Source organism: Branchiostoma belcheri, unplaced genomic scaffold (assembly GCF_001625305.1).
Source record: "Branchiostoma belcheri isolate BF01 breed outbred unplaced genomic scaffold, Haploidv18h27 scaffold16, whole genome shotgun sequence".
NCBI classification, from domain to species: Eukaryota; Metazoa; Chordata; class Leptocardii; order Amphioxiformes; family Branchiostomatidae; genus Branchiostoma; species Branchiostoma belcheri.
In genome coordinates, this window is record NW_017803046.1 from 474,409 (window position 1) to 487,497 (window position 13,089).

The window sequence follows — 13,089 nt, forward strand, 5'->3', positions numbered from 1 at the left end:
CGACCTTCAAAAAGGCCCAATCTGTTCGTAGACTGATTGATTTTCAATCTTGCTGAAGTCGTGTGTTTTCGCAGAATAGAGTTGGCACTGAATCTTGCCCTGGTTAGTCTGGGTGTACGAACGAGACGTTAAATTGGAGTGTTGGACAGTTGACTCACATGTATCGATCAAGAATGTGGTCTCTGTAGATATACTGGAATAAATGCAAACTTCATACAGTCGCCAATGAGAGGTAGTGAGATTTAGGCCACAGCAAGTAAATTTTATGGATGGTATCCTCCAAATCTAATGCGATAGGGCGAAAAAAAAAACAAGGCGGGCCAAAAACAACAAGATTCCTACATTTTTAGATTTGACAAACCTTGTTAAACAATAAATGATACCTATATTGTGCTAAGGTTATTACCAACTATTACAACATTCATTTTTCACTGAAACAACTTTGAAAAATAAAAGTTTTCATTCATTGTGCAAATGGCTTTGATTCAGTGGGAACATTAAATATACACTGCCACCAGCACATAAAGAATGGGTTAAGAAATTCGAAAATGTAAAATTATATTTTCGAATTTTTTTAACCATTCTTTATTGATGAGAAGCTCAAATCGACCCGCAGACCGCTTTTCATTGAGGTTATGAAAATGAGCCAAAGATAATGGAATGCAAAATCGTCACAATACAGATTCATTACGTAAAGAAATGTTGATCTCTAGACATGTTATGAAATCCATTTCTAATATGTCACACTTTCCCGCGGGTAATTTATAAGACGCCAGATGACAAATGATAGAATCAAACGTAGTCTGAATGGGAATTAAGCTGGATACAATGTTGGTATGTTAGGAGATTGGAGGAATGGGATGGGATTTAGCTTTGAGCACAGTTGGAGCATTGGGCTACGGACACTGGAAGCTAGAGCTAAACGCTCAGTTGTCACACATCGCCGAATATGGCCTCCCGAACACTGGTCGATGTGTGTGTTATTAAACATGATAAGATGGATTTTTATGTTACATCAATTAACTAGAGTTCCACAGCTGCAGCTTCTTGAGTTATGTACACATGTACACATACCAAAACATATACCAAGCCCATACCTACATTGTACCGTAGGAAGTCAACTGGTAAACCACTTTCGAACTTGACCCTCGTTTCCACAACCGCTACTCACCTACCAAATCCATCCACAGCTTCCCGAGCTTTGCTGCACACACACAGAGTGCATACAAATCACCATGCAGTGCAGTAGGAAAACGCCAGGTGTAACAATTTGCGAACTTGACCTTCGTTTTCACAACCGCTACTCACCTACCAAATACCATTTACAGCTTCTCGAGTTATGCTGCTGACATACATACAGACCCAGACCACAGCCATTCTACCATGGCAAAACCGAAAACATACTCTTCTTGTCGAAGGCAATACAGAGACAATTTCGTTTTTGACCTTATTGTTGTAACGCAAGGCGCCAGTGGTAGAGAGATACCAATGCATTCATGAAAGGTGGCCGTGACCACTAGTATGTACGTATCAACAGCTTCCTACCATCAATCGATTTCGCATTATTTCCAATCATCTCAGTCAGAGGAAATGAGCACACACTGAGGGATTTTAAAGGCATCCAGAGCAGTTTTAAGGGTTTGGAAACCCGATTTTTCAGAGTGAATATTCTAGTCATCTACATACTCAGTTGAAACCACACTATCCCAATGTACATTGCCCCTCATGGAGCAAAAATTCCCAAAATTCTGACGGAAAATGGTTGCTGGAAGGGCCCTGGGCTGATTTTTATTGTACTACCCAGAACATAAAGGACACATCTTGGGGCTTGTTTCTGCAGTTTGCTGACTCAAATGTGCCAATGCGAAGCTCTATGTCTGTGTAAATATCACAAAAATTGCCTTATTCAGAATATCTCCAATTTTGCTGCCCTGAAATCGCGTTGGATACCTTTAAACACGTACATCCTTCAGTTGACGCGGTGCCAACTGGTGAAAAAAATGTCTTGTTTACAAACCGTGATGACGTCAGTTTATAGAGGCATGATCCTGTCATCATTCAACGCCAACGTTGACTTATACCGGATACGTACAGTCAACTTCCCGGAACTGTTGGGAACATCAACTCGTGTAGATCTGATACCAGATACATCAATAGAAGTTGTTAAAGGCATCCAAAGCAATTTCAGGGCGGCAAAACTGGAAATATTCTAGATAAGGCAATCTGTATGATATTGACACATACTGCCCCACATTAGCACATTTTAATCAGTATCTCATACTTATACATTTAAAATTGCAAGCATCATGCAGGATGAGTGTATTATTTTCTGGGTTGTACCCTAAAAATCAGCCCAGGGTCCTTCCTGTAGCCGTTCTTCGTCAGAATTTTCGGTATTTCTGTTCCATGAATGTTGACATACATTGGGACTGTTATGTTTCAACTTAGTATGTAGATAAGTGATTGGAATACTGTCTTTGAAAAAATCTGGTTTCCAAGCCCTGAAAACTGCACTGGATGCGTTAATGTGAATCAGATATAGTGTGATGTTATAAAAAATCTGGTTTGCGCTCTGCTACCCGTATCCATCTCTCTCTTTCTCTCTCTCTCTCTCTTTCTCGTTCTCTCATCACTCACTCTGTCTATCTGTGTCAGTCTATCCATCTATCTCCCTCTGTCTATCTATCAATTCACCTATCTATCTGTATCTATTTATCTACCTATTTATCTGTGTATTGATTGATGAATCGATCTTTTCATTAATTCAGAATATGCCATACCGTCAATCCAAATTCAGAATATACGTTTGTTTGCACTTCGTAGAGACTCTCATTGATGTTTTGTGTATTGCTTTAATTATGTTTACCAAAGGAAAACATTGTTTTTGCTACGTGTCCTCTTCTTCCTCTTCCGTTCCAAACACTGACCTCTGACATGGCCAATGAACTGATTTGTTGACGTCTCTCACCATGGTAACTGGTGTTAGGTTACATAATGTTGCAATTTTATAGTAGAAGGGATTTATACTCTTGTCTGACCATATATACGAATGTATTTGAGTAAAAATTAACAGAGCAGACCACATGCGAAGGTAAACGTTATGCATTTGCTTTGCAAAATTGTTACCTTTCTAGTTGGTATTTTACATCTTCGTCATATGTTTAATTATATAAACAGATATAGTTAGATATTATTTCACTCTAGATTATCAGGACTTTGGCAGTATAACGAAATAGTATTCTGTCTTCCCAGTCAAATAAAGCTGCATATTTTCGTGGATTCAGCGAGAGTAGTTTTAAAGTAAGGACTTGCTATAGCGTCTTCTGGCGATAGTTATTAGTACTGCACCAATCAGACTAATACACACAGAGTGGCATGTTTTTATATGGCTGTTGACTAGGCTTATCAAACTTTTACCTACAAATTTAGCTGGCTGTTACATGCTATCGGCAGATTGCCATGAGAATGCGTCAAGAAGCTACGTATCTGATCTACAAGTTGATGATGACTGGTTTATTATTCTCCACATAAACATACACAGTTTAAAAGTCTATGGCAGCCTAAATGGCTTAATTGTCGACTTCTTACGATTTTTTAGCTGTTTAGACAAGTGAAAATTGAAAATTGACTTTGTAAATCAAATTTTGCCGCTCCGAAATTGCATTGGATGCCTTTAAGATTGGACAATCTCGGTGACCAATGAATGGAAAGAGTTGAGATCCCAAAGGCCTGGGCCTAGGCTACCCTAGCCTGGCATCCAGTCTTATCTTGGTTGGGGCATAGTAGTTGGGGCTGTGTCTTCGGGGCTCTAATAGCCCCCCCCCCCGCCCCCCGCCTAGTACATGTACAACAGGCCGCCTGGTAGGAGTGTTACGCTAATAGAGACGGCACGCCGGGTAGCTGTTTTGCCCCATCTACCATCGTAAAATACCTACCGGGAAACCTAGCTGAAGCGGGCGGGGAAGAGCTCCTGCAACCCCGAGAAAAACTCGCCAAAACTACGATAAGACTGGATATCGGGCAAAGGCAACCCTTTCCCAGACACAAAACCCCTCAGGGTAAGACCCTGTTGTTATTGTCTACTCAGGGAGACGCCTAGCGTCCCATTCTGTCAGGAAGGTGTGATTACATACACGGGCATGCCTAACTATAAATCTTCATTCTTCTTGAAGCAACAAAGACCAATAAGGCCTCTGCTTTTTCAAAGTTCGATGAGTTGTCATATCTACTATTTGGCATCACCCCAAGACGAACCTTACTCTCTTGTCGCAAACCAACAATGTGAACATTGTTAGAGTGAAGGTGTTAAATTGACTGAAAACTAACTGAGAGATCTAAGGATAACTTAAAGGGTCACTGAGTAACATTTTTGCAAGTTCAAATATTTTATTTGAAAAATATTCGTGTGATTGTTATGTACGTCCACTTTAAAACATTTTGAAACACCAATTATCTGTCATTTATGACATTTGTGGTTTGCTCTAAAACAGAGTACAAGTTTTTGGTGCCACCACAAACGACCAGAATGTAAACAAACATGGCTGACACCATGTGTTCCCAGCTTTGAAACACACTCGTAAGGCGTCATACTTTGGCACCTTCACTTCCTGAATGGAACTTATTTGCAATAGAGTAGGGTTGATTCAACTTACCTGATATAGAAAGAAATGACCAGAAAATTTACTTTTTGTATCGTCCTAATGCAGCTGTAATGCTTCGCTAGAACTACTAACCTAAAGGAGAAGACTGAGTGTATACCAGCCAGGCGTCATTCATGATCAATGTCGGCGAAAAGCTAGAACGTTAACAGAACATCGTAATAGGTGAAGCGTTCGTGAGATCAAACAATCTTCAGGGGTGCCAGAGTATACAGTGCAATTTTACGGAATACAGTGCAATCGTACGGAATACAGCACAATCGCATTATTATACAGTGCAATTTTACGGAATACAGTGTAATCGTATTAGTATACAGTGCAATTTTACTAGTATACTAATACGATTGTACTGTATTCCGTAAAATTGCACTGTATACTAATACGATTGTATTGTATTCCGTAAAATTGCATCGTATTCCGTAAAATTGCATCGGTATACCCTGGCACCCCTGTATACAACTGTCGTTATTTGTGTTGCTGTCCTCAAATGTACCCACGCCATGATTACGTTCGCTTCGTTGCAAGTCTGTACCTGTTTGGTTCGTCCTAGAACTGTTAGAAGCTGAAGAAGAGAGACGTCTGTTCTGACTGATTAATACAACTGATTTTATCCAATCATTGATCATCAAAAACTCTGGAACGGGATCGCTGTTCAAACGCGGAACAATACTAGGACGAGCTTACGAACGTTCGAAACATGACCAGGGCTCGAAATTTAAGGTACTCCAATAGCCACTGGGACAACTGAAAAGACACTTTGGGACATTTTGGAATATCAGAAAAATAACCAACGTAAGAATGTCAGCCCTTCTTTTGTTTATCAGGCACGCGTCCCGGCTTTTGGATCCAGAAAAGTCCCCCTTCTACTCTGAAATTATGAGTGTGCCTGGGAGTTAACATAAGGAAAATAAAGTTGACTTCAAGTTGAACTCATGCAACAATTCCCAAAAAACAGGTTGGGAAAGTTCATCCTCACTTCAAGACAGTTGAAATTTATTTTTGGGACAGTGCAGGGACAATAGGAACAAAAGTTAATTTCGAGGCCTGATCTAATCTCCTTCCTCTGACCTTGCCAAGCCGTGTATTATTCACACCAGGATACGCCATTGTCCATTTGATTGTCAGTCTGAGTCAAAACAGACTGAGTGTTCAGTCGCTGGCAGACAACCGCACAAATATGAGGCTAGATTTCGTGGTTACGTTCTTCACGACTGTGTGGCAAGTTTGGTGCATTACAGGTACATATTTCTCTACTTTGTAACTTGTACACAGTGAGTTTGAATCCTTATACTCGTACTACCCCGTCTTTTTAAAGCAAGGGCTTAAAGGCACGCCTCGCTGGAACATCACTTAAAGATTACGCCTTATCGTGGAAAATCAACAAGTAGTTTTACCTCGCGAGTGGGAACGAATATGACTAACCTCCGTAGCAGGCTTATAGAACTAGGGGTTTGGTGGTCTTCGGCTGTTTTCTGATAAGACCAGTTTTAAAAACGGAGGCAGTTCAACCAGGCCGGCTATGTTGTCTATATGCAATCCGAAGATAGCACATAAAAGCTCCCAAAGACCCTGGAGTCGAGACCCCCAAACGCCCAGTTTTTGGCATGCTATGGAACCTAGAATATGACCATGGATTAGTTCTAAATCCCTAGCATTGTTGTTAGCAAACCTCTCTTACGAAGAACAGCGAAGGGGGTGAGTTTAGACTGGGATACGTGAAGATTTGACGCTCAAACTTAACACAACGTGCCTGGATTTGTGAGGCCGAATTAAGTCGTTAATCGCAAGCGTTAAACGAAGCTGGACTCCCATGTGATTAAACGTTTTGTAGCACGAAATCTACTAGCCTAAAGCATTGTAGCCCTCTCGTTAACTGGCCTGTTAAACATTCACTGACCTCACCTAGTAAAAATATTCAAACACTTCCCCAAGGATCCATTTTGTAACATTTCAGGATGTACTACCGTATAAAAATTAACTTGTCATACCAGAAATTTCCTTTCTGTATCGTCCCAATGTTACATAATGCGCTTTAAACCTGACTGTCACAGGTTGTTAAAGAGGGGACATGTAATTCTGAATGAGGTATACCTAACTACACGTACAGAAGCGCTTCCCTTTGTTTTGTTTGTTTCCTCCTCCTCTTCTTCTCCAAACCCATAAGGTCAATGACCTGAACCAGACGTCTGTCACCATGGTAACTAGTGTTGGGTTACATCATGTTGCAATTTTATAACATGCGGGATTTAGACTCCTATCTGACCATACATTGTATATATGAATGTGTTTGAGTAAGAATTAACAGAGGAGACCATATTCGAACTTCAATGTAAACATTATGCATTTGCTTTGAAAATGTTACCTTTCTAGTGCATGTCTTTTACAATCCCTTTACAGGCGGGGTCTGTACCAGTGACAGTTCTCGCCTGAGGAAGGACCTGTTAGAGTTTTACGACAAGAACGCCCGTCCGGTCAAACACGACTCGTCAACTGTCTCTGTGGAGTTCGACATAGCACTCCGGCAAATTCTCGGCCTGGTAAAGTCTGCTCTAGATCTGGTTTTAGTACCTTCGCCAGTTTTAGCCGGTTTAGCATTCGATTTAGGGTATTTAGTTACTAAGTCTTACTTATCCTCTTCATCCCTTGTGAGACATAAGGCCAAAACTTTTTCCTTCCATCTGTGTCTATCCTCGGTCACCTTCTCGGTCACTAACCGTCAGGACAGTCCCATAGACGCCAGGTCATCTGACACAGTTCTTCTCCAGGTGGTTTTAGGTCTACCTCTATTTCTTTGCCCAGCAGGTCTCAAACTAAAGGCTGTTTCAGGTATCCTTCCGCCATCCATTCTTAATACATGGCCAAGCCGTTTCAGTCTTCTGTTAGGGATTTCTATAGAAAGTTCCTCATTTGAGATCTTATTGGGCCAGAAGATAAGACATATTGTACGCATTCGGTTTAGGGTGAGGCTGTGAATTTATGCGGCCTAACTCTTTGTGGAATGGATGGATGTTCATGCATATAATTAAAGATGAAGATGTAAAATTACAAATGTATACTTTATGGTTGCATTATGTTTACCCCTGATATTGTAATTCCAAATGGTGTCGTATAAGTCTCATGATAAAGCCTCATTAATTAATTCATTGATTAATTCTTTCGTTCATTCATTCGTTCATTCATTGTATCACAAGTGAGTAAGGTTTTTCACGTTTACTTCTCACAGAACGAACAAGACGAAATTCTTCAAACGCTGGTGTGGATGAGACTGGTGAGATATTTCTTTATTACAACAGATTGTAGCAGTCAACATGATCCTTGAAACATGTGCATTATCATTTATTTTAATTACAGCTCATACGATTCATGTCAATGGGAATCGTCTACTGGCTAAGAATTATCTCTTCGCCTCATATCTGAATATCGTTTTTTTTTTAATTTCCAACGTTAAAAAAAAAGATGCATTAAATCTTTATTTTTAGTATTGGAAGGATGAGTTTTTGACGTGGAATGCTAGTGACTATGGCGGCCTGCAGAGGACATCGTTTCCCTCGAGTGAAATTTGGAGGCCAGACATTTTTCTCCTAAACACGTAAGTATATATAATTGGGACTTACCCCAAATTTTCAACCTTGTTCACGGAATAGACCCGTCTACTCTTGAAACGTGACGTCAGAGACAGGTGACCGTAGTAGCGGATCACACATGACAGATAACTTGTGTCGCCCCTCGTCTCTGTTCAGGGTAGATCTATAAGCTCTAATGTCGACCGCCTTCTTCACTTCTTTTGCAAAGAGGTTCAGAATCAAGAATTTTGACCCCCTTCTAAAGATACTGGGTGTCTCGGAGATTCAATACAAAAAATGTGTTGCGAGACCTCTGAGTAATACAGAGCTAGGACGTTGGTACCGGTGTTCCAGGAATCTTGTTGTCAGTGCACGTTCTGTCTCACCTATATATGTCTCTTACACTTGATGTGGTGATGTCCTTTCCTTTCTGTAGTGTAGATAGCCGCACACGTGGCGGTCTGCAGACCGTGACTGACATCAGTGTCACCAGTGACGGCAACGTGACATGGCGGCAACCGGACATATTCATCTCCTCATGTGGCGTAGACGTCAGCGACTTTCCTTTCGACCAACAGGTAGATATATGCTCAGGAACGATAACTTGTTACCTCCATGAAAAATAGAAATGTTGTCTTTTCTCTCTCTCTCTCTCTCTCTCTCTCTCTCTCTCTATCTCTGTCTGTCTCTCATTCTTTTTCTGTCATTAATCATGTCTACATCGGGTAGCGCTCGCTGTTTTTACGAGTTTGGCATTTTTCGTTACATGACCGCCTTGACAGCTGATAACTGGTGTTGTTTCCCTTGCACGATAAAAAGGCTTGTAGACACCATGATGAATGACAAGAGGACACAGTCTGAGATCTCCGTAGTGGACCGAGTTGACCGAGTTGACCGAGTTGACCGAGTTGACCAGGGTAGTGGACCGAGTTGACCGAGTTGATCGAGTTGACCGAGTTGACCGAGTTGACCTGGGTAGTGGACCGAGTTGACCGAGTTGACCAGGGTAGTGGACCGAGTTGACCGAGTTGACCGAGTTGACCAAGTTGACCAGGGTAGTGGACCGAGTTGACCGAGTTGACTGAGTTGACCGAGTTGACCAGGGTAGTGGACCGAGTTGACCGAGTTGATCGAGTTGACCGAGTTGACCGAGTTGACCTGGGTAGACCGAGTTGACCGAGTTGACCAGGGTAGTGGACCGAGTTGACCGAGTTGACCGAGTTGGACCAGGGTAGTTGACCGAGTTGATCGAGTTGACCGAGTTGACCAAGTTGACCAGGGTAGTGGACCGAGTTGACCGAGTTGATCGAGTTGACCGAGTTGACCGAGTTGACCGAGTTGACCGAGTTGACCGAGTTGATCGAGTTGACCGAGTTGACCGAGTTGACCAGGGTAGTGGACCGAGTTGATCGAGTTGACCGAGTTGACCAGGGTAGTTGACCGAGTTGATCGAGTTGACCGAGTTGACCAAGTTGACCAGGGTAGTGGACCGAGTTGACCGAGTTGATCGAGTTGACCGAGTTGACCGAGTTGACCGAGTTGACCAGGGTAGTGGACCGAGTTGACCGAGTTGACCGAGTTGACCGAGTTGACCAGGGTAGTGGACCGAGTTGATCGAGTTGACCAGGGTAGTGGACCGAGTTGACCGAGTTGATCGAGTTGACCAGGGTAGTTGACCGAGTTGATCGAGTTGACCGAGTTGACCGAGTTGATCGAGTTGACCAGGGTTGTGGACCGAGTTGACCGAGTTGATCGAGTTGACCGAGTTGACCGAGTTGATCGAGTTGACTGAGTTGACCGAGTTGACCAAGTTGACCAGGGTAATGGACCGAGTTGACCGAGTTGACCGAGTTGATCGAGTTGACCGAGTTGACCAGGGTAGTGGACCGAGTTGATCGAGTTGACCGAGTTGACCGAGTTGACCAGGGTAGTGGACCGAGTTGACCGAGTTGATCGAGTTGACCGAGTTGACCAAGTTGACCGGGGTAGTGGACCGAGTTGATCGAGTTGACCGAGTTGACCAGGGTAGTTGACCGAGTTGATCGAGTTGACCGAGTTGACCAAGTTGACCAGGGTAGTGGACCGAGTTGACCGAGTTGACTGAGTTGACCGAGTTGACCAGGGTAGTGGACCGAGTTGACCGAGTTGACCGAGTTGACCAGGGTAGTGGACCGAGTTGACCGAGTTGACCGAGTTGATCGAGTTGACCGAGTTGACCGAGTTGACCGAGTTGACCAGGGTAGTGGACCGAGTTGACCGAGTTGACCGAGTTGACCGAGTTGACCGAGTTGATCGAGTTGACCGAGTTGACCGAGTTGACCAGGGTAATGGACCGAGTTGACCGAGTTGATCGAGTTGACCGAGTTGACCGCGTTGACCGAGTTGACCGAGTTGACCAGGGTAGTGGACCGAGTTGACCGAGTTGATCGAGTTGACCGAGTTGACCGAGTTGATCAGGGTAGTGGACCGAGTTGACCTAGTTGACCGAGTTGACCAGGGTAGTTGACCGAGTTGACCGAGTTGACCGAGTTGACCGAGTTGACCGAGTTGACCGAGTTGACCAGGGTAGTGGACCGAGTTGACCGAGTTGACTTGAGTTGAGTGAGTTGACCGAGTTGACCGAGTTGACCAGGGTAGTGGACCGAGTTGACCGAGTTGACAGAGTTGACCGAGTTGATCGAGTTGACCGAGTTGACCGAGTTGACCGAGTTGACCAGGGTAATGGACTGAGTTGACCGAGTTGACCGAGTTGATCGAGTTGACCGAGTTGACCAGGGTAGTGGACCGAGTTGATCGAGTTGACCGAGTTGACCGAGTTGACCGAGTTGACCGAGTTGACCAGGGTAGTGGTACCGAGTTGATCGAGTTGACCAGGGTAGTGGACCGAGTTGATCGAGTTGACCAGGGTAGTGGACCGAGTTGACCGAGTTGACCGAGTTGACCAGGGTAGTTGACCGAGTTGATCGAGTTGACCGAGTTGACCAAGTTGACCAGGGTAGTGGACCGAGTTGACCGAGTTGACCGAGTTGACCGAGTTGACTGAGTTGACCAGGGTAGTGGACCGAGTTGACCAAGTTAACCGAGTTGACCAGGGTAGTTGACCGTGTTGATCGAGTTGACCGAGTTGACCGAGTTGACCAAGTTGACCAGGGTAGTGGACCGAGTTGACCGAGTTGACCGAGTTGATCGAGTTGACCTAGTTGCCCGAGTTGACCGAGTTGACCAGGGTAGTGGACCGAGTTGACCGAGTTGACCGAGTTGATCGAGTTGATCGAGTTGACCAGGGTAATGGACCGAGTTGACCGAGTTGATCGAGTTTACCGAGTTGACCAGGGTAATGGACCGAGTTGACCGAGTTGACCGAGTTGACCGAGTTGATCGAGTTGACCGAGTTGACCGAGTTGACCGAGTTGACCGAGTTGAACGAGTTGACTGAGTTGACCGAGTTGACAGAGTTGACCGAGTTGACCGAGTTGACCGAGTTGATCGAGTTGATCGAGTTGATCGAGTTGACCGAGTTGACCGAGTTGACCGAGTCGACCAGGGTAGTTGACCGAGTTGACCGAGTTGACCAGGGTAGTTGACCGAGTTGACCGAGTTGACCGACCGACCTACTGACCTACCCACCTACCGACCTACCAGGTAGGATCGAGTTGACCAGGGTAGTGGACCGAGTTGACCGAGTTGACCGAGTTGACCAAGGTAGTGGACCGAGTTGACCGAGTTGACCAGGGTAGTGGACCGAGTTGACCGAGTTGACCGAGTTGACCGAGTTGACCGGGTTGATCGAGTTGACCGAGTTGATCGAGTTGACCAGGGTAGTGGAGCGAGTTGACCGAGTTGATCGAGTTGACCGAGTTGACCAAGTTGACCGGGGTAGTGGACCGAGTTGATCGAGTTGACCGAGTTGACCAGGGTAGTGGACCGAGTTGACCGAGTTGACCGAGTTGACCAGGGTATGACCGAGTTGACCGAGTTGACCGAGTTGATCGAGCTGACCGAGTTGACCGAGTTGACCGAGTTAATCGAGTTGACCGAGTTGATCGAGTTGACCAGGGCAGTGGACCGAGTTGACCGAGTTGATCGAGTTGACCGAGTTGACCGAGTTGACCAGGGTAGTGGACCGAGTTGACCGAGTTGACTTGAGTTGAGTGAGTTGACCGAGTTGACCGAGTTGACCAGGGTAGTGGACCGAGTTGACCGAGTTGACAGAGTTGACCGAGTTGATCGAGTTGACCGAGTTGACCGAGTTGACCGAGTTGACCAGGGTAATGGACTGAGTTGACCGAGTTGACCGAGTTGATCGAGTTGACCGAGTTGACCAGGGTAGTGGACCGAGTTGATCGAGTTGACCGAGTTGACCGAGTTGACCGAGTTGACCGAGTTGACCAGGGTAGTGGTACCGAGTTGATCGAGTTGACCAGGGTAGTGGACCGAGTTGACCGAGTTGACCAGGGTAGTGGACCGAGTTGACCGAGTTGACCGAGTTGACCGAGTTGACTGAGTTGACCAGGGTAGTGGACCGAGTTGACCAAGTTAACCGAGTTGACCAGGGTAGTTGACCGTGTTGATCGAGTTGACCGAGTTGACCGAGTTGACCAAGTTGACCAGGGTAGTGGACCGAGTTGACCGAGTTGACCGAGTTGATCGAGTTGACCTAGTTGCCCGAGTTGACCGAGTTGACCAGGGTAGTGGACCGAGTTGACCGAGTTGACCGAGTTGATCGAGTTGATCGAGTTGACCAGGGTAATGGACCGAGTTGACCGAGTTGATCGAGTTTACCGAGTTGACCGAGGGTAGTGGACCGAGTTGACCGAGTTGACCGAGTTGACCGAGTTGATCGAGTTGACCGAGTTGACCGAGTTGAC

General features: G+C 44.9%; 1 protein-coding gene across 1 annotated transcript in view; it reads left to right on the forward strand.

Moving 5' to 3' along the window:
- Positions 1-5,809: 5,809 nt before the first annotated feature.
- The window catches only part of LOC109465955 (neuronal acetylcholine receptor subunit alpha-10-like), a 20,611-nt gene continuing 13,331 nt past the window's right edge, over positions 5,810-13,089 (forward strand). The window contains exons 1-4 of the mRNA XM_019763445.1: positions 5,810-5,896; positions 7,056-7,195; positions 8,138-8,247; positions 8,658-8,799. Coding sequence (XP_019619004.1) covers positions 5,836-5,896; positions 7,056-7,195; positions 8,138-8,247; positions 8,658-8,799 — 453 coding nt within the window. The 5' untranslated portion in view covers positions 5,810-5,835. The remainder of the gene's footprint in view (positions 5,897-7,055; positions 7,196-8,137; positions 8,248-8,657; positions 8,800-13,089) is intronic.